General features: G+C 35.9%; 1 protein-coding gene across 9 annotated transcripts in view; it reads right to left on the reverse strand.

Moving 5' to 3' along the window:
• ANKS1B (ankyrin repeat and sterile alpha motif domain containing 1B) overlaps nt 1-23,324 on the reverse strand; it is a 413,072-nt gene that overhangs the window by 299,584 nt on the left and 90,164 nt on the right. For all 9 annotated transcript variants that reach the window (XM_042026379.1, XM_042026406.1, XM_042026397.1 and 6 more), the window contains one exon: nt 13,926-14,066. In XM_042026379.1, coding sequence (XP_041882313.1) covers nt 13,926-14,066 — 141 coding nt within the window. The remainder of the gene's footprint in view (nt 1-13,925; nt 14,067-23,324) is intronic.

A 23,324-nucleotide genomic window follows, 5' to 3' on the forward strand; every position in this document is an offset into this window, starting at 1 on the left:
GGGCTAAGAGCTTGTTTATCAGTGGGAATGAAATTGCTTCTAAATATCTATATGGCCATTGCAAAGAGTTATATACAGTTGTGAAACAATGTGCCATAACATGACTAAATCTTCAAAAACTACTGATGTTGAGTTAGACCTTTTTTCCACATTTTTGCCAGGTTTCTAGCTGCTCTTGCTTCTGCCTTCTATATACTCTTGCCTTCCTTTTAACAATCAAACTGAATGATGTATGCTTAAGGGCTGAAATACAAGCAGTATATGCAAATTTGTGTTTGTATGAGCTATGAATAAAACGACAGAGGCTCAGAAGGCACCTAATCTGAACTGACACTCTGACAAGAAGATGAAATTCGTACCTAACAGAAAATTTTTCATTCTGTCAATATCCTCTCCTATACAAATCAGGTCACTTGAAGCTTTATTACTTCCCTGGAACATGGGACAACACACCAGGGTCACACATTACGTTCCTCTTACAGGAGAAATAATCTGGGAAATACAGAAAGGAAAAATGCAATATATCTGCCACCTTTAGAAATATTTTTTCATTTATACAGACAGTGAAGAACAGCTATTAAATTCTGACATACCCCTTGAGATCCACCAGGGTATTGTGCTGTCTCCCCTGGCTTGCTGCAGGCCAGAGGACTAGTATGTAGAATCCAGGTGGCTTTTCTTCCATCATAGTATGATAAATTCTGCCCAGCTGTTCCTTAGAAGAGTACAATGATACTTTATTGATGAAAATTTGGAGAGTTATTGATCTTACATTCCCCATCACCCCAAAGCTTATGATTATCCTGAGAGTGAGCAATGAATTTATCCCATTTATGTAATAGAATCACAGAATTAGGGAATGGTTTGGGTAGGAAGCACCTTTAAAGGTCATCTAGTCCAAACCCCTGCTATGGAGAGGGGTATCTTAATCTAGACCAGGTTTCTCAGAGCCCCTGACCTTGAATGTTTCCAGGGATGGGGCATCTACCTCCTCCCTGGGAAAACTATTCCAGTGTTTCACCATCTTGATGGTAAAACATTTTCTTTCTTACATCTAGTCTGAATGTATTTTCATCAAACATACTTCTTGACATTTGTAAACAGACTGATGTTTAACCTTGTTGGGTTGGGACACTTCACACTGAAATATTAATGATAAGTAACTGAAGGTTGCTGAGAGGAATCAAGAATTCAAGCAAGAAAGAAGTCCTGACCAGTGATGGGAGATAATCAGAACAGTTTTCTGACATGCAGCAAGGGGGAAAGGGAAACGCTTGAACCTGAAGGCCGCTGTGCAAGTTTGCCACAATAATGTACTAAGCAAAACCAGCTGAAAGTATTTCCTATGTCACAATAACCCAAAAGCCCAAGTAGATGGTGAAATATTTATTTTGATTGCCTTTCCAGTCGAAGATATCAGGAATATTACTGTAATTTATGGCTAGTAAAAACACATTTATCTCTTACTAATAATTTAACCAAAGAAAGTTTCATAATATCGTGTAATTAGAATAATTTGTCATGAATCAAACTATCATAAATGTTCATTGTTATGACAGCTAGAAACTTTTGAATGTGTAATTTGTCATATAATATACAATAAGGTTCCTGATATACTACAGAATCTGGAAAATCACCAATAATCTTATTTAAGGGTAATGACACTGGAGAATCTTCTCTGGTCTGCAGAAAGTATTTCTAATACAGATTTTTAAAATAATATGCTCTTTTACCCTTTCACCAAACATCTGAAATTGTGGGTTTGCTGTTGTAGGAATGATACATGTACAGAGTTAACTGAAATAATTATTTCCCTTCAGCACCTGAAACAGCCTTTGTAAGTTTCAGTAAGCCTTCCACAGAGCTGAGAAAAACATCATTTTTAAAAGCATGTTAGAGTTGTTGTCCTGTGTATTTAGTTAGAAATGTAAACATGATGTTTAGTTTTTCAGAAACCATTCAAAATTTAGATTTGCTTTTTCAAACTTCATATATGAAAAAAATGAATATAATTTATATAACACCCCAAAAGTAGGTTTATTTTCTCCTTTTCCTATGCATATTTTCACATATCCTGTTTAGAATTTAAAAGTTCATACAAAAACTCTACAGACATGAATCACTGAAAGCTAAAGATTCCTACAATGCCTTACAACACAAAAAATCACTACTATAGCCTAAACTATAAATGTCTGAAGACATGGGTAAATTGTGAGCATAATGAATGCAGTGCTAACCTCAGCAGCAGGAACATGTCACTATATTTTATGCAGTGTTTTCATAATTCTAACTGGCAGATATTCAGCATTTCAAATGAAGTTAGATTGTTGTAGTCATGTTACATGCTTTCCCATGCACTCAACACTAAGGCCATGAAAAAGAGCAGATGCTTCCTCTAATAAATAACTCACTGTGACAAAGAATATACTAAAAGTGTACATAATCTGGTTTATGCAAATGCTAACTGTTGTGTATGGCAATGTAGCAAAGTATAATGACTGTTTTAATAAATGATTCTTAGTTTAGCTCAAAAAAATATAAACTAGAAAGCAATTTCCAGTTTAAATACCCTCCCTTTTTCTATTGTTTTCATGAAAGATGTTAAAAAAATCATGTCTTGTTGGAGTATCAAGCTGTGGGAAAATGACTCTTTACAATAAAGGCTATTATATTAAAAAAAGATAAAATTAGCTGAAACCTAAGCTCCATGGAAACAATACTTCCCTGCAAGATGCTTATGCTCTAATGCCTAGGTTTTAAACATACACACACAGTTCCAACTGAAGCAGCAAACATGAAGAATAATTCCTCACATTATAAGGGCAGAAACAATGGAAAATGTTAGATATTGAGAAACCTTAAAGTGATGTCAGTATTTGACAGCAAATGCAGAAAACAATTAAAATGCTACTCTATGTTAAGGAGACTCACATTTCTCACATTTTATAGCTTAATTTCTATCAATTACTGTGCCAGTAAATGAAAAATGTATGTGTTGCTGTGAAGGAGAGAGAGGAACTGAAAGCACCTAAGTAAACCTCGAAGCAAAACACAACAGCCCTGTGAACAGTAACCCTAGAGCTGTAAACTGACTTGATTGGAGGGCAGATAACTTCACTAAAATGAGACGTTATGGGAGAAATTTTCTTTGAAAAGAGATATTTAACACCAAAATATGTTAATCCATTATCTATTATAAATAACCTGTGTCCTTCTTGAAAATATTCTATATCTGCCCATGCATTGTGTTCTGAAGTCAAGTAAATACTCTGACAAATTTGCACAATAGAAACCAATTAATTGATAACACATACAATAAATTTGATAGAAGCGACAAATAAACATTTGCTATTTCAGGAAGGACAATCTCCCATGTTTGAAAGTTTTTGACACTGAAGAAACAAAAAATTAAGTATATTTGGTATAAAAGTTATTATTGCAACAGCATAAGCCAAGACTCTCTGTAAAGAAACCTCTCCTACACATGTTCCCACAATAAAACAGAAAGAACAAGAAAATGTTTTTTAAAATACTGAAGTTATGGAGAGTCATATTATCAAAATGAAAAAATTTTGTTTGTTACATACAAACATACCTTTATTTGTTACACAACTGAAAAGTGAAATACAAAATTAACAGAAAAAGAGTTTGAAATTGTTCTTTAAAGATCCCAGCAACATGCAAAGTTTGTAAAACCTAATACTTCCTAATTAAATATTACCAAATAAACTTTGTCTGCAGGTATTTCAGCAATGTGAAAATTAAGCCTAACAGTAAGAGACAATTGGAAGGAAAGTAAATTCAAACTAAGTTAGAAGTGGTGCTTGAAACACTAAAACAAGTTATTGCATGACAACAGAGGACATATGCACATTAGCAGTAAAGACGAGTTAAGGGAATATTGCCTGTATCCCCTATGATCTTAAAGAAGAAATTTTCTATCTCATACCATAGTTCAGAACAGTAGTTCTGAATGGGAATCTATGAACTCTGCTATTTCCTGGCTAAAAATGTGCCAAAGCCCACTAACATTCATAAAATGGATGTTTAGTTTTATGGATACAAGGAGCTCCATTGTTCTGTGCTATCTCACCATGGTGCCTATTTTCTTGGGAATTTTATGAGAGCTAATGTGGCCATGTTGAACTTCCGTAGCTAAGATGGAAATATAAGGACAATACAGGAACTTAATTCACTGCTCATTGCTGAAGGAAAACCATTCCACTAATAAACATGCGCCTTCAGTACCGCTCTTTAAACAAGAAATCCCACTGGTTTATGTCAAAGCTCTACTGCTTTAATTGTTACTATGATGATTTCTGTGGTATCATAATCTACTTACTCATTGCAAATTCTCAGCCCTAGCTATTAAAAAATGGAAACAGAATGTGAAGATTACATAAAATGAAATTAGAAAGGATTATAAGGGAACCTAAATCACATTTTCAATAAAATTTGAACTTTTATTTTCTATGGGTTCACTGCAAGATTCCAGTTTTGGAACAGCTACCACAGAATCATATGTCTATTTTACCAGAACTAAGGGGTCTTGCTCCAGGTTTGCAGTCACACTAGCTGTATGGAATACTTTTACCACAGGTATTCTCTGTTAATGCTGTGCAACCCTCTTTCATATGCAAACAAACTACTATGCCAGTGCTTCCCAAAACCAAGATGGTAAAAATTTTTCACACAAAAAATCATTTCCCTAATGATTCTATTGCTCTCAGTTCTGATTCAATTATTTTCTTACATTTCATCAAATTAATAACTCATCTTCAAAATAGCAATGTAAATGCTAAAAGTTAACAAACATTCAAGTAATTTGCAAACTCAAGATCCTTTCATAATTTCATGATGAGAAAACAGTGTTGGTAAATAAAAGAAATTTGCTAGTTTGAATGCCTGGACATAACATGAAACCACTAAAGCCAGACAACAGGAAACCCTTGGCAGTGGATCTTTCTTTCTGGGTCAAAAATGAGATTCTAGCCACTAAAAATCCAAACTGTGGAGTGTGTGCAGTTGTTCTTTGATCTTACAGTCCTGATGAGAAATAACTGTCTGGGAGAAAGATGCTAAGATTGCTATCCCTTAAGAGGCAGCTCAAAAATTGTTCATGAACCTTACAATAGAACATTATTGAATTCAAAAAGACAAAGAAAAGATACACTCAGTCTGCCCACTTTGGAAGTGGGTAGAAAGGAGCAAAGGAAAGCCTTCTGCTTTGTCAGCTGTGTACCCTTTCTAAGTGCCCTGGTGTTTAATTTGCACACAAATTTAGCTCAAAAACTAGGCATGTAGTCAAACACATCCATCTACTTCATGTCTCACACTGGCTGGTTCGCAGTGGCTTCCTGTTCAACAGAAAAGAGCAATCAGTCAAACACCTTCAGAGATGTGGACACTTTCCCAATGATACAAGGAGCAAAAGCATCCAGATGGGTTTCTGAAGGAACTTTCTGCTGTTGATATTTGTTTTTCACAATGCAAAACCACTAACTCTATAAAACCAGCCTGAATAAGACAGAATTTAATCACCTGTCCACATACAAACAGATTACAATAGTGTACTAAAGAAAGCTTTATGTGTATATAGAACTGCTATGTGTATGTAGTATCTGCTAATCATAAAAGCTAATTAGGGACAAACCTAGTGATTTGTAAGTACTTAGATCATTAGGCTAAAACATTGTCTCAGAGTTACAGACTCAATTTTGTTAAATTCAAAATTAGGTAGATATAAATAGGACTGAACATTGCCTAAAGATTTTATTTTCTCTCTTCTTTTTCACAGTATAAAATATTGTGAAACAAAAACTAGGATGCTAAAAAATTATAGCACCTCCAAAAATAATATAGTTGGCTTGATACTGTCAATTCATTATTTAACTTCTATGTCTTCACATTTGCATCTTTTATCTTGAAAATCTGCAAAATGCCTGGTGGACTATTCAGGTTATACAGAGACATATTTATAACTTTTTTTTTAAAAAGCTATCTCTCCCTTTCGCCAAAGGAACACAACTATTCTCCATACTATTAGGAGCATTAATGTTACTTCTTTCTATTATAGTAGATTTTATGAAATGAAACTGCTTATTGCTTCTGGAAAGTGAAAAGAGCATCTGCATTCTACAGCAATGTATAGTTTTAACACCATTCCAGATAGAAGAACATAAAACGTGAGATTCCCATTTCCTAGGTGAATTGCCTTTCTGAGAGACCTTAAAGTACAAAGAAGTATTTCACTATAATTGGTAGATGACATCTGCTATCAAAAACAAATCCAAAATACCTTTTCATGAAAACATGAGACAGTGTAGTCTTACATATTTCCCTTTGATATCTCATACATGGACTCCCCCGACTTCAGTTTCATTTTATTTTACATCCAGTTCATGAGTTCTTATTAATTACAAGTTGCTAGCAGTGAAAAACAATCATAACAATCAGTTTGGGATTTTAAGAAACTGTTAAGTCTTAGACCAGTTTTGAATTTTGGTGAAAATATAAGGTATCTCTTTATAAAGTTCCATTTGTATCGAAACCCAAGTGAGACTGAGCACATTAATGCTTAAGAAAGTTGTTGATTCAGGATCTATCTCATTTTCAGACTCAGCATACATAATGGATACCAGTATTAAAAGTTTTCAGTAAAATACAAGCGCTAGACATGACTTTAAACCAAAGGCATGCAATTCCTTTTGCACAGCAAGAGAGGATTCACAGTTACAGACCACAGAGCTGTTCTTTTTAAAAGTCCAGATTTCAGTCAGGTCTTTTCTTCAGAAAGAAATTGGGTCTGTAAATTGTACAGACGTCTCATAGACTTACTCTATGAAGGCACTATCTCCTGTATTATAAAAACTGAAGTAAAAAAAAAAATCCCTCACAGGTTCCAGTATTAGCTGGGTTCTCAGATAGATTTTTAACATGATTAAAAATAAATCAAACAAAATAGAAAATAGATTTTTAGGCTCAAAATAAGTCCAAAATTGCCAAGTGCCTTTAAATAGCCCTTCACAGAAATACAACCTGACACAAAGCTTGACCTCATGGATAATCAGTGTAGCAAATCCATTTAGTAATCAACATGTCCAGATACCCCCATTCAACTGATATCTTAACTCCAGATAGCTCAATACCAGCACTTCTGTCCATAAACTCTTTTCCTCCTGTTACTACGGTAAGAACAACAAATACGATGTATCTATGATGGCTTTTTTCCCACGAAATGTAATACTGAACAGTGGCCCAATTTGGTCAGATCAACCAGGAACTTCTGCATAAATTTTTAAGTTCAATATAGTGCTTTAATATTTCTGTTACGAAGCAGCTGAAGTTCAAACATGAAGTTTTTAACACTAAGTTGAACTTCTTTCATGTACAAAACTAATTGCTATATGTTATTACTACCTATTTACTGTGCAATTCAAACATTTTTTTTCACTTTTCCATAATCTGACAGGCAGCACCAAAAGCACAAACATTCCATAGGCGTGTCTTCTGGTTACCACTAAACTGCAAACCACAAAACAACAAAATGTAATATACTTATACTATGTAAGATTTTCCCAGATTACCATTGTGACATGTTTCAGTTAGGTATGTGACAGTGTTCAATTCAACATTAATTTCTACATGAATTTGAATACCATTAATAGGAATTAAATTTCCTGTTTTAAACTACAGTCAACAATATTTCAGATTATTTCTGACATAGGTCAACAATTTCAGCACAATTTGACACCTCTCCATTCTCTCTCATCCCATTTAATTTTGCTGTTTCATGATCACACCAAGAGACAACACATCCCAGCAGTGACCAGATTTATACAGTGCTGGACAGGGATAGCCATACTTTCACAAACAGTCATTTGCAAACTGCAGAGTCAGTGCTAAACTTTCAAAGCAATAAGCTCATCTGAGGTCACACAGCCTTACAGAGAATTATAGAACATAGATGTTAACAACAATATGAAAGAGATCTCTGGAAGTCATCCCATCCAAACTTGCAGTTGAAGCAGAGCTAATTTAACCATTAGATTACCCTGAAGCTTGACTAGTCAATTCTGAAAATACACAAGGATAAAGAGATTACAGCTTCTCTGGTCATATTACATACCTGTGCAGTGGTGTCTGGATTACACAACTAGCACAGTAAAAATCCACTTGCCACAAGACACCTGCAGTCCATGGGCAACTGCAAATTTACACTGGAAATTAAGCAGCTACATATGTAATACATACCATATGCAAGAACAAAACGTTCAGCTTCATTCCTTAAAACACCATCAGAAAATGTAGCATAGCACTAAAATAAGCCACAATTTTTTCAATATACTTATTTTCTATCACTGTTCGGCAGGGTATAATCATCACCTGCTGATTCTTTCTAGGCAGAATACATATTGCACTTTTCAGTAGCTGCTTCAGTGTGTAGGTGGTGTGTTCCTGAAATTACTAATAAGACTTAAGCTTACTGCAAAAGAGACAACACTGCAAATCAAGACTTAAACAGAAATATTTTTTATGGGTAGTAGAGCTTTCCATGTTACTCCCATTTAAGTAAACTCATAGTTTAATCCACTAAATTAGGAAGAAAAAACTGTATTTCACTGAAGGTTAGAAACTATAGGAAAATATTATAGATAATATAACAATCTTACTCTGGCTATCCTAACTCAGGCATATTTTAGGCCAAAGCTTTCTCTACTATGCCTGTATCACCACGAAACAAGATCACCGGTTTCCTCCCCTGTAACACAGAAATTAAATAATGCCACAAGACTTTCTGTTTCTAATTTTGGAGAACTTCAACACCAAGTAAGATCATCCAAATCTGCTTCTTTACTAGTCTAGTTTGAAATGTGCTTCCACTGAATGCACTGAAAGGTAAAGTTATTAATGGATTGAAAAACCAAGCTGAAAATTTTAGCCATTATCGTTTAATTAAAAACATGTTTGCTTTTCTGTTTTTATTAAAAAATACTTCCTCTTTTATGCTACTTCCCCTGCACCTTGGCAGTTCAAAAAATGACTATAACATTCGCACTGAGCTTAAAATGTAAGACAATTTTTTGAGGCAACTGAAAATAGAAGGAGTTCAAACTGAAAGAGTCTGTTAAAATGAAAACAAATAATACCGTATAAAATTTCCAATAATAAAATTTTTCAAAAAGAGACATTATAGAGTCATGCTGCATCTCTCCAGAGAGTGTCAGTACAGAGGGGTTTTTAGGAATAGACTTGATCTCTATGTGAAAATTGAGTTAGCTCCTTACTTAATTACCCCCTTTATCTCTCATGTGTCCAGAAGTGACTTTGAAAATGTAAACATAATTGCAACATAATAATTTCCAATGTCAGGCTTTCTACAGAACAGCCTTAACTAGCTTCTACAATACAAACAGTATACAAAACTTCTTCCCATTAAAAATTACTTTTTAAAATTTACAAAAAAATGTACAAAATTACAGACAAAATGACCTTCTGGAAGGCAGACATGAAATGCATAACCTAATAACTGATGCATCAAACTCTAAACTTTAAATATTCCTACCATAGCCTGTATTGATAAAGAAACAGTATTATATACAGCTCATCTCCTAAAAATGTAGTTAGGACTCCACTTTTTCTTCCCTCCCTCTAAATAAAAAGGCATTTTGTGGGGATAGTCTCTTCCACAGGAGAATCCATAACAAAGTTGCTGGAGTTCCTGACCCTAAGAATCCTAGAGTTATATAAGCAGAATTTTGATCAGTCTTAAAAGAAAATGTCAAGGTCTCCCAGAAGTTAATTTCCTCTTAGAAGATGAAAATTTGACACTAAGCTAGAAACATAGCATTTATATGTTTAAGTAAGTTTTCCATATATTTTTTGAAGAGGCATGCTTCCCAGCAACTGGCAACATGAAGATTTATACTTAGGGCTTTTGAATCAAAGTTCAATTTTCCCATAGCAACTGCACTGCTCTCTTTACAGACATTATTTCCATTTTGTAACAGTTAGACAAATGAGGTGCTCCTGGTTGTCACCATGTCAAACACAGGGAAAAACTGCCAGGATTTTTAAGTTATGTATACAACACAGTTCAAGACAGAGTCCAGTCAAGCTGACCCAGCAGCATCCTAAACAGGACAGAGGTTAACCTGCCTTATTTCACACTTACTTTATATCATAATTAGAAAAATATGCAGGCATGCCTGTTCAAGATTAAGGTATGTGAACTGCTTACTTTAAACTGATAATACTGGAGGGATCATGTAGAACTCTGCAGCACTCGTCTCTCTTTTACTGTAGACTGCCCTCTGTTTATCTCTGTACATCAGGCCCTGTTTGCCCCTTAGCAGAGGAATATTCAAGCTACGCTATCCATGAAAAAGAAAATGGAATGATATACATACATTCAGACTGTGCTGCTTTATTCTCAAGAAAATATGAATATGTATGTGGGTCCTGATAAACTTGGTAAAATAAATCTATTAGGAGCTAAACAGTAAATTAACCTGCACCACCAAATTGATTATTAAGAACAAGAAACAATTTTATTACTGGAAAACAAGAGTGTTCTGCATTTTTTTACTACATTCCCTCTCCTTCCTTACCTTGCCAATTGATAAAGTAAACAAACACCCTCAACCAAAATTATGTTTGTTCAAAATGCTTTCCACCACTTTACCAAAATATATGTTCAGGCAAAGTAGGAGAGAAAGGAGTTATCTCTTATTTTATCTTCAACATTTCTGCCATAAGGAGACTTATTTGAGAGAAATGGCTGAAATATTCCAGTCCCTTCACATCCAGGCCAAAGCTGCTTCATGCCTATTTCACATTAAAGTATAATGAGATTCCAGAAGTTACCGTTCTGTCTTCCCCAAAAGGAATGAGAGAAGGAATGATGGACTGACATGCACACCACTCTTCATCATTCATGTTCATCAATGACTTGGATGAAGGGGCAGACGCCTCCTCAGCACGTTCACTGATGACACAAAGCTGGAGGAGCGGCCAATACCCCGGAGCGCTGTGCAGCCCTTCGGAGGGACCTCGGCTGGTTGGAGAGATGGGCAGAGAACCATCTGAGGTTCACAAAAACATGCATCAGTTTTAGCAAGGATGGAATTTCTGCCCTAAACCACAGATGAGCTCCAGAACAAAGCAACAGCCGCAAATTAACCTTAAATCATAATCTATATGTGGAATACACTCTCTGCTAAAATAAGAAGACAGATCGAAATTTCAGCCTCCAAAAATCCAGCTGCATATCCTAAACCCCTGAAATTTTAACAAGACACAAAGATTTTTCCATAAAGCTCTTCCAGCACTTCACCAATTTTGAGATTGTAAAAGAGAGTTGCTTGTCCTGAGAATACCTATATTACTGCTATGCTAGGTCTTAAATTTACACAGAACTTTCTGTAATAGACCCTTCTGAAATGACACTTACCGGCACAGTACAGACAGCAATGACATACTGCATGCCAGAAGTACCTCCAGACAAGCTTTTTTCCCTAACAGCAAAAAAGAAACCAAGTTTATCAAGGAGATTACTGCCCTCTCCTTTGGCATATTGAAAACTGTTAGCTCACTAGGTCACAGATGGACATTTTCATAATCTCACCTAAAACTCAGTTTCATGTTATCATTGTGCCTCTGACTGTGTATATAAAGCACGAATCAATCTTTATGTTTGTTCACCTTTGATGTGCAAACACAATATATTTATATGATTGTAAAATCTATTTTTAAATAAAGGAGAAGTGTAAAAATGAACTTCTTGTTTGTCTTTAAAAGTAATTGATAGACCCTTTTCTCTATTTTTGGACCTTTAGGAGAGTATGGATTCTAAGACACCATGTCAAATACCTTCTCTCACTGCTTCTTCATTATGAAGTCTGTACTTTCTGATATGTTAATGCACTGACATGAGTATCAGAAACTATTTTTGCACTTCTACCTAAAACATGCTGTTGCACATAATATATAATTTGTTAGACCAATTCAAGATACTGTTCTTAATTCAAAAATTTACATATATACTTTGTGTTTTCAATCCCTTAGAACAAGATGTTCTCTACTGCATTCTGAAGTAAATGTGAAAGATCCAACAGATTAGCTAACATCTTGAAAGACTGCATAAGGTGACGGCAACAATTTATAAAAACCAAAGTCACTGTGTTTTAGTTTGGAGATTTTTCACTATCTAATTTCTTTCCTTTCTCCCATAGAAAGAAATCAACAAAAGACTAAAACTATCTCTGCCTTCAATTTTTATGGATAAAAACAATCTAGAAAGGCAATCTGTCATATCATGAATGAAAGCATAATAACTATACTCTTTTTTGTACTCATAATTAAAAATCTTATTGTTCTCAGAGCAAGAAGGATGAGGTATTGCAAGTCTGAGCTTAAAATTCAGGTACAATAAATAAAACTAATTCATGAATCACTGTCTTAAAACTTACATCGTTGTTGAAATGAATTTCTCTTTATAAATAGGAAAGACATACCAACCAACTAACCAAACTTGATCCCATTTTTCAAAGGCATGCCTCAATTTTATAGCACCCTTTATGTATACCTTACATAAAAAAAGAAACAAGGAAAACAAAAACATTTTCTAAAATTAGGAAATAAAAATTGCATGTATGTTCATCATAGGGAAGTTTAAGAATAATTCAACCATAAGTTACATTTAAATATGGAAAGTTCCATTTAAGAAATAGGTTTTGAAACAAATGCTTAAAAATGAGGAATTAGTAACTATAGTACTCCTATTGCAAATCAGGATAATTCCGACAACTCTGCACTTTGCCAAATGTCTAAAATGATGGATAATATGAAGTAGGAAACAGCTGCTGAAAGGGGAAAGGAATATAAAGGCTCCTTATCAAGAAACAGGGCAGTGCTTATTGTCATTCAAGCACATTAGCTGCCGTATCCTGTTTCCATTGACTGCAGGGAAGGCTTTAGCATTGACTTCAAACAGGTGCAAGTCCCACGAGACTTAAAGGGAATAAAACGTACAGTCACGGTATGAAAGCAACAGTGTATGAAGTGTGGTGAGACAGGATATGTAATTCCAATGTGGTACACAAGAATCTGACAAAGCTATTTAAATGCAGTGCCAAGTAAGGATGCAACTGAAAGAACCAGACATTTCTAAACAGAAATTTGGCAGGTCTTCATTCAATGCTACAAAAGAAAAAGCGCAGGAAAAATGTTGCAGAAACGAGAGTGCTAATTTATAGTGTGGGGAGAGAACAAGGGAGACCCAGAAGCAGCAATAAGCATCATCCTGTTCTGTAGCAATACAATATCACTTGTTCAGGACACAGCTGCTGAAATGCTTTGGTAGATACTGCAGACTGGTCTTCTCTGAGAATTGCTGGGACCTAGACCCACTTCTATTTATTCTCTTCTGTATTATCATGAGCATTTGAAAATGTTTGGGGATCTTTTCTTTAACTTACATAATCTTCAAAGAGAAGTCTTAGGCTTCTTACATCAGTTGAGTTATGCATGATGTCCTCAATTAATTCTATAAAGAAAGTAGCTGAGATGTCATTATACTAATTAGAAGCTGGTCAAAAATAGAGTACTTATCTCAAAGGAGACTATGTGACTTCAAAATTTCTTTCCAGATGGAAAAGGAAGATATCCAACACAGCAACTATCTGTCTAAAATAGGGGTAGTAAACATTAGTCTCCATATTAAACTCATGTGGATAAGTATTATAGCAGGATGACCAAACCTCAACATTTAATTCTGGAACCAGATTTTGACATTAAAATGAAGAGTGAAAGTACCACTTTTGAAGGGAATCAGGCAAGACTATAAATAACTCTAAGGGTTATGGCAGAGATTAAGCAGCTCTTCCATAGTTACTAAGTTTTATGATGAAAAGGGAATCACATACCTGTGCAAGCATGGGAAATCCGAGGTTCCTGCATCCATTGCAAGGTGTCAGTGCCTCCCATAAACCTGAGGGTCCACAAGTATTTTCACCTCCATCATCATCTTCTTCCTCCCTTGGTGATAAATGCATTGAAGAAGGCCTCTGTGCATAACGACACAATACTTTCAAATTAAACACAGTCATATATTGTAAAGAAACTTTTTACCTTATGACCTTAGGAGTTTGCCATTCACAAATTCCAAAGTATAAACTGGTATTTTAATACAAAGTACCTACTCAACTGTTAAACTGCTGTATGAAAAGAATACTTTCTAAGGAGGGTGCATAATAAGCTATATGCAATCATACTTTAAAATTGAGTGAACATATTAATATATGTTGAAAATATTGATTGTCTTTATTTTCAAGAAACTGGCAATTTCTACTTCATTTTACTTTAAAATTTGCAGTAATATCATTAGGTTTAGGATATTCCACAAAGAATAAAAACTAACATTTGCCTGGATGAGTTCAAGGTTTTTGCAGAAAAAAAAATACTAAATAAATCAAAATATGAGGTTTCAATTTTTGCATGATATTTATCAATAATAAATGTGCTACATTATTTTTTAGGCAAAATATGTATTTTAAAATGACTTGTATTACTTTGCTTCATAGTCTGGAAGGGATGAAAAGTATCAGGAATAGTCATTCTCTTATGAACACTGTGACTTACATATTGATCTGAGTGAAAAGGGAAAAATGCTGATTTTTGCTTAAACCAGTATCCTAATTTTCTGTGACAGACAGAAATAGGAAGAGTGTTCAGTTCCCATATATTTATCTTATTTTGCTACACAGGATAGTCCACCCCAACTGAATTGCAGCGGCAACTTTTAAACTTTTATTGAATTCAGGAGAAATTAATTTCTTTCCTTCAGAAGAAGAAGGAAAGTTATCCCAGTAATGAATGACTTTTAAAATCTCATGTCAACAAAAATTGCTACAAGTTAAAAAAAAGTAATTTTTACATCTTAATTATTTGTCCATATTTAAATTGGAATACTGAATAGCTGTTCTAGCCTGCTTCACATTTGCTTGAGCAGCCTGCCTGATACTCAGTTAGTAAATGCTGTCTTTAGGAATGCTTTTTTCAGAAGTGGCTGGATTTTTGCCTGACCAGAATAACACTATTTGAGACAATGGCTGACCACAATTATCAATCTGATGGTAACATTAACTCTAAAGCACTGCTATGAGGTCCATGTAAAATCGTTTTTAAATCCCCAACACTTAAATGCAGATTATTTTAGCCAATAGAATAAGGAAATGCATGGAGTCTGCTGCAAGGAAGAGAATACAAAAGGGAAAGAAAAGTAAGAGGGAAAAGTAGAGAAACAGAGCAGTTCTAAAGATGAACACAAGCTGATGGAAACTATAAGAGAAACAAAGGCACCATACAGACAGGCACTAACTCAAGTTGTGTAACATCTGAGGATCATTTACCTCCTGACTCTTGTGCTCACTCCTTAATACAAATGTTTTTGGTATACCATTAATTTAAGCAGAAAAAAATATTTCTAAATTCTATCTCAAATCACACATCAAAGATGAGAAACACAATATATCCCACTCCATTAGTCTGATTGTCCTCTGTTAGAAAATGGTTGTTCCCGTGTTTCAGACTTCATGAATCTAGCCATATCTTCTAAAGTTCGGTGGATTTATTTACTTTTTATTTTAAAAGTCAATTTCTAAAACATTGTTAGCATGGTATTTCATTAGGTTATTTTGACACACTAGTAGTACCACAGAATATGTTGCCATAGCAACCAATATTCTCACACTGATTATTAAAAGGATTGGGTTAATTCTGCAGAGTGTAGGTTGTGAAAGACTATTATTGCTAGGTATTTGTATAGACAAAGGAAGCAGACTAGAGGTCTTCCCCCTCTATTTATGATGCCATCTTCAATGGTGAAGATTTATATTTTAAATCTCAGCATTGCTGTACCAGAGAATAAAGTGCTTCTTGCCCCCTGGAGAAAAAAGCAAAGAACTGCAGCAGTGCTCAGCACAGGAAAGCAGGTACACATCAGCTGTGACCTTACAAGCCAATGGAAGTGAATGAAGACAAAAGTCATATGAAAATGTCAGTACACCTTATAAAGACATAAAACATATACACATTATATAAATGAGAAATTTTCAACACAACTAAAGGAAGATGAATTACAATAGAGTCACTGGGGTATGATCATATGAGTATTTAGGCATTACAGGAACAGAATGAAAAAACCCCATGCCAAACAATTATTGGATGATAAAAAACAAAATACACAAGCAGAATGAGAGCTGTATATTTCCATTAGACTTATTTTATATAAATAGCCTAAGATAGAATGTGAATCACAGGAATTTAATGTCAATATGAATGAGAGGAAGTGTGAAGTATATAGTCAGATCTCCCGATCATTCAAAAAAGGATCAGTCAATGCCAGAGTTCATTAGACACACTGTTGGAATAAACTGACTGGTACTCTCATGCAACTAGACAATGCAGGTATGAACATGATACAGACTAATTTACAGACTACTGCAGATCCGGGTTAGCTCTTTTTATACTTGCTCAGATTTCTGCTGTCAATAAAGCACTAGAAAGGAACTATTAGGAAAAAGCGATGTGAAGGGTGAAGAAACAGTTATTGCTATCACCTTTCTCACCCTTCCCTGCTGACAGAAGCCCAGTTCTTCCCAGGAAATGGGAAAGAGATGTGCGGGAATTACTGCAGCGAATTATTGCAAAGAGGAGGGAAGGAGTTAACAGCTGCATGAGAGAAAGGGGTCACAAATGCCCCAAATTCGATAGACTGGGGTTGCATACCCTGGGGAGAGGGATGCGTCTGGACGAGGCAAACGAGATACGGAAAAATCTACGATCAATTCACAGACCTCAGACTGTCACACAAACCCATGAAACTCCAAACCCAGACCACATAGTTTCCTGTTACTCTCTCACAGCCTTCATTCCTTTCCCAGAACTCCTTAATTTTTCTGTTCTGTTGCATAATTTAATTTTGCCTCCTTGGAGATCCTTTGAACATGAAAATCTAATTCTGTGTGTGCAACTGGGAAGCCTTGAAATAGCCCTGTAGGGAGAGTTTTAGTAAAACCAAAGTTATTTATGCCCACTTCTCAGAAAATAAATAAATAAATAGAGTAGAAGATATTTCTGTCAACTAAAGTAAAACAGACACAACTGAGAACCTCTTACTTATGCCTGTTTTCAGTTAAAATAACCCCAAAAACTGTAGTTTAAAAATGCCATCCAAATCACAGTTACTCAATTAATTGAATTAGACATTATGAAATGGCAAAGTCAATATAAACTGCAATACTAAGCTTCAATAAGGCCACTTCTGCCTAAGTTAGAAGAGACACAAGTATAAGCAACACATATCCTCAAACAAAACAGACAGAAAACCTTACCTGATATTAAATATGATATGCAAAAGGGAAATTTGGGAGAGAAACTGCAAGATATTAATAGAGAATAAAAGATTTATTAAAAGTTCTGGTTTTTACTGGAACACCAAATTAAGTACTAGACATTGCTTGCAGCAGTAAGAGGCTAACAAAGTAATGATACAGCAGTGAGAAAGTAGTAAGATCTAGCACAAGGACATTGGACCACTACAATTAGTGCAAAATTTCTTCAGACTCTACTGATCTTATCACATCACCTCTCATTTTCATACTTAATGAGCATTTAAACCACGTCTTCAAAAATTTAGGTATGGAAGCCTTCCTCTTCATGTCTCCATCTGCATAAAAGGCAAAATTTGCCCACTAGGATACTTTATATTTAAGGACACTTTATAAAGAGGCTATTTATTCTCCAAAACATGTATGTACATCAGATTGTCTATCACAATAAGTTGGAATCTCTATCCCAATCTAAGAGAGCAAGCCAATATTTATCAAGAGAGAATGATGAATACAGACAGAAAAAGCAGAGAAAGTCTGTTCTACTTTTAAAAGTCAACAAGAAGAGAAGGTGAGAGCAGCTTTAATCTTACCTATTAGTTACAAGTTCACAGCTCAGCAGCGATACACAATGTATAAAACATACATAAATATCTTTATGTAGGGCCTTCCTCTTAACAGATATCAGCTACTTGCTATCTAACATATGACCTTATTATCTAGACAAGTTTTCTCTAGGAATATAGTAAATGAAACAAGAGGTCTTATTTCCTTTCAGTCCGTCTTTTTCTCAGCTTTTAGTGAAGACTGGTCTGCTTTCTGCCTTGACATTTGTAAGCAGCATCTGCTAGGAAAAATATGACTCAATTCCCTTGTTTGAGAACACATAAGAATCTTTCCTGTACTAGTCCAGCAAAACTTAAAAACCAAACATCAAAATCCTTACCTATTTTATCTGTTTTTTCATAATTATCATCCATTTGTAGTATTTCATATACCCTTTCAAAAAGTATCTGCTAGAGCAAAACAGCATCAGCAAACTATTACAGGTACAAAATAATAGGACATTTACCATTTGCTATTGCATCATAGCTCTGGAGACATGAACATTAACTTATCATTTCTCTTCATAAGAAAACAAGATTTTTAAATGGAGCAGCAAAGATGAAATCCAGAAGGCAACATCCTTCTGCTTACAGGAGGCAGAAAGCAATCAGACATTTGATAAGCCAAATGCTGCCACTCAGTTTGAAACAATCAGGTCAGTACGAAGTTTCTTCTGTAGAAATAATTTGTCAGACATGTAATTATTTTCTATCATGCTAGCAGAGATGTGCCTCTAACTCTCCTAGGCCCAAAGAACATGCACCTATGTTGTGAAATAAAAGTAAAAAGCTACGGTTCTGTTATCTAATATTCTATTTTGATATTACACTAAACTAATAGAGCAGGAAACTGCTCCTGAATCTCTTCTATGAATTAGGATAAGCAGGTCGATCTCTGCCACGGTTGTCCCCAGCAGCTGTGGCAGTCAAGCCAGGGACAGCAGAGCTGGGAGAGTGTTCTGTGCTCTCAGTGCTCCCCCTGCTGCTGCCCAGGCTGCACCCAGGGGAAAATGCCTGAGGTATGCAGAAGACAAGAAAAAAAAGGAGCCTTAGGGCATGACATACAACATCATCAGTTACTATTTTTCTACAGCAGGATCCCTGCATTAAGCAAATGTGCCCTTCTGGGATTCAGTAAGAATCCTGAAAAGAAGGAATCTCAATTGTGACATACATCCTGTGTCTCACAGAGAGTGAAGGATTTTGGTAACCTGGGCACACCTTTCCCACATCCCCCAAGGCCTTCTCCCTACTCATGTTTTTCTGTTTCCCATCCTCATTATCTTTTCTTTCACCTTACACTGCACATCTGCTGCCATTCTTTCACAAACACATTCCAAGTTTGCATCTCTTTCATTCGCTATGAGTCTGGTTAGAGTTTGACTGCACTTCCTGCACTCTGTAAAGCAGTACCAGCAGGACAACAATAGTCTTGTACTTAAAGCAGCTGAATGATGGAGAAGTGTACTCTGTACCTGCCTCTGCCATAATCCATGTGGGATGCTGGGCATGTCATTAAAACATCTCTAAGTTTGTGCTCCTGATCTGCTGGCTATATTGAAACTGAAGGTGAGTTTGCACAAATGCTGGGCTACATCAGGAATCATCTTGAGAGATTCTGTGACTATTTTCAGTAGTATATAAGCCTAAGTACTCTGCAAATCCCAGCTTTAGCAATCCCAGACGTAGAATCTTGATCTCTACACCACTGCACATCAGCCCAGCTGCATGGGATGATATTTTCTGACTGGGGAGCCAAAAGGAACACCACATCTGAAGCAGTCACACACCTTGAACTCAAGACTACAGTGACATATGATTCTGAGGAGAAATTCCTGTAACTTGAAGTCAGTACAGTCAAGTTAATTGACTGCATGTAACAAACAAAAAATGTATTAACTTTAGGCAAATGTGATTAATTCACATACATGAGGAAAACCACATGATTGTGTAGTTGCTGCCCCTCAGTGGGGGCTGTTGACACCTATCAGGATGAGCACCCCAAAATTAATCATCATTCTGTCTCCAGAGCAGGATCTGATGCTATATAGGAAATACACCCTGGAACCAGATGACAAATACAATGCATACTGAATAAGGTCAAAAATTTAAGTAAAAATGAGATTACAAAATGAGTACACCTGAACATACATTGAAAGTAGAGCAATACATTTGAAATTTTTAATTAATCCTTGCATGTAGCATAAATAATGACAATTAAGATGATTCTGGATCTTTGCACTACTCTCATAAAAGGATGCAAGCATTCATAAAGCAAAAGTTTTAGGATTTAGAAACCTAATAGCTTATCAATTAATCAGAAAATAACAGGCATAAACTAAAAAAAGACACATTTTTTCTATTGTTAAAAGAATTGTATTTTTCAAACCTTAAGATAGCTTTTCATTTGCTAAATAACCATAAAAGAAAAAATGATCCATCAACAGTCAGTCATTTACGAATAAAAAGGTTAATTTTGACTAATTAATTCTTCAGTAAACATAAAAGCTTTTGAACTGAGTGTTGTGATCTTCATATGAAAACTATGTCATCTATACATAAAAGCCACTACCAGGACTCTCACATTTAACAATATTTAACAATAAAAATATTCTGTGCATATATCTTAAGTGCAAAGCAAAAGACACCTCAATGTAACTCAGTAAGAATCTTCACTCTTTTCTAATTCCTGCTTAATTTCACCAAATGACAGAAAATTCAAGGACTCAATAAATCAAAAAATTGCACAGAATGGGTGACTAAGTGCTTTTAGTAATTATAATTTAACCACAGTACAGTGGTATTCAGTACACAGTATTTCCAAGAATTGTATAGTAGTTGGAGCCTACAGAATTTTCATTTTTAAATATCTTGGGAAGTAAATACTGTGTTTGTGTATCAATTGAAATTAGGAGGATGAAGTATTAGCTGCTTGAAGCTACAATATGCACAGTTCTGAATCAAAAAAGCACTTAGAACATCATTCTCTTAAACTAATTTGAACTGTTTGAAACAGCATCTGGATAAACACATCAAGCAATGCCTGAGCAACTGGCTCACGGGTCAGACACAAATGAATGTTACAGTGAATGGGATAACATCAGACTGGAGACCTGTCACTTGGTGGGGTAGGTTTCATATGGCTCCATCCTTGACCCAGTGCTCTTCAATGTCTTCATTAATGACTTGAAGACAGGACTGGAAGGGATACTTATCAAGTTCACAGACGAAACAAGACTGGGAGGAGCTGTTGTCTCCCTCAAAGGCAGGGAGGCCCTGCAGACAGACATCAACAAATAGAGGACTGGGCAATCACCAACTATAGGAAGTCCAACAAGGGGAAGTTCCAGATTCTACACCTGGGACTTGATAACCCTAGATGAACAAAGAGACTGGAGAATAAGATGCTGGAGAGCAGTGCCATGGAAAGGGACCTGGGGGTCCTGGTTGATGGCAGGTTGAATGTAAGTCAGCAATGCCCTGGCAGCCAGGAGGGCCAACCTGGGGTGTCCTGGGGAGCATCAGGCACAGCATCGCCACCGGGCAAGGGAGGGGATTGTCCCACTCTGCTCTGCACTGGGGTGGCCTCACCTTGAGTCCTGTGTGCAGTTTCGGGCACCACAATATAAAACAGACATTAAACTATTAGCGAGCTAAACTATTGGCCCAAAGGCGAGCTACAAAGATGGTGAAGGGCCTTAAGGGGAAGGGGTATGAGGAGCAGCCGAGGACACTTGGTCTGTTCAGCCTGGAGAAGACTGAGGGGAGACCTCACTTCAGTCTATGACATTCTCATGAGGGGAAGAGGAGGGGCAGGCACTGATACCTTCTCTGTGCTGACCAGTGACATGATCCCAGAGAATGGTCTGAAGTTGTGTCAGGGAAGGTTCAGGTTGGTTATTAGGAAATGTGTTCTTCACCCAGAGGGTGTCTGGCCACTGGAACAGGCTCCCAGGGCAGTGGTCACAGCACCAGCCTGACAGAGCTCAATATGTGTTTGGACAACACATCTCACACACGTGGTGTGACTCTTGAGGTGTCCTGTGCAGGGCTGGGAGCTGGACTCGATGATCCGTGTGGGCCCCTTCCAACTAAGCTGATTCTGTGATTTAATAAGTTATTTTTTTAATCTACAGATTAAGCTACTTCTCTATAATGTATCAAAACAGGCACTTCCATAACTTACTCTACTCTAATATCTGTGTTTGGGACAGGATTGAACTGCCAAATTTCTCTCTCTTAATATTACCTAAAATAAAGTGAACCTGTGTTTTAAACAATTGTCCAACTTTGAGCACATACCTAATACTAATAAATCAGACTAAACACACTTAATTTTAAATGTTTAATATCAAAGCACTTCAAGTGCTTTACTTTACCATGAAAAAGAACTTAGCACATGAAGCATAAAGCCCTAAAAACAGAATTCACCCAGGAAGTAATATAGACTGCAAGGACACGCTGCTACAGAAATGTGTTTCTAGGAATGCCTTTCCATCCCACAGGCATAGTAGATTTGACCTAAGCTGGTATGTAGGAACGGTATACACAAATATAGGCTGTGCAAAAAGGTAGGAATTTGGTAACTATTTTTTGAGTCTTGAAATTTAACCACATGAGCAGTTCCAATAAAGTTAATGGAATATCTCATGTTAATGACAGACTTATGCGTCTCCCTGAATCAATATGCACATGACTCACTCCAAAATGTGACTCACTGAAAAACTCATGTACCAGATAAAAAGAAACTGATAATGAAGGGCATAGGAGCCCACAGAAAAGCAAAATCAAGTGTTAATAATTTTAAAAATATTAAATAGAATTAAAAGCTACAGAATATTTGCCCTTGCATAAAGGAAAAAATCATAATTCAAAGTAATGACCAGTATTTTTGGCTTTAAATGTCTCAGAGAAAATATTGTTTGGAGAACAGTTACAGAGGCATCTCTGTATTTAACAGCCCTATACCATCTGAATGTTTTCATATAACATTTTAAAAATTCGGTGCAATGTAATTGCCATGAAAATCAGCTGTAAACCATGCATTTTTCCTTTTTTAAAATGGTGAAAGAGAGGGTGGTTAAGTGGGTGGCAGTATGATGAAACGTATAGAAAATACATTATTTGTCATGAAATAGAGCAGAAGGGAGAGAAATTAAAGTAGGGGGAAAAATCAGGTGGTAAGAGAGTAGGCAGAAGTCACCACTTTATTACTCCTCCAGTGCACAGTTTTTTTTATTTAGCACACATATTCTCAGTAAAAGTGTGTTACTGAAAATGCAGTTATTATTCCGTTAAGTTGCTGTTGGCTTAATAAAGGACATAAAAT

Source organism: Corvus kubaryi, unplaced genomic scaffold (assembly GCF_017639235.1).
Source record: "Corvus kubaryi isolate FWS band 111438036 unplaced genomic scaffold, C.kubaryi_AGA036_p1.0 129, whole genome shotgun sequence".
NCBI lineage: Eukaryota > Metazoa > Chordata > Aves > Passeriformes > Corvidae > Corvus > Corvus kubaryi.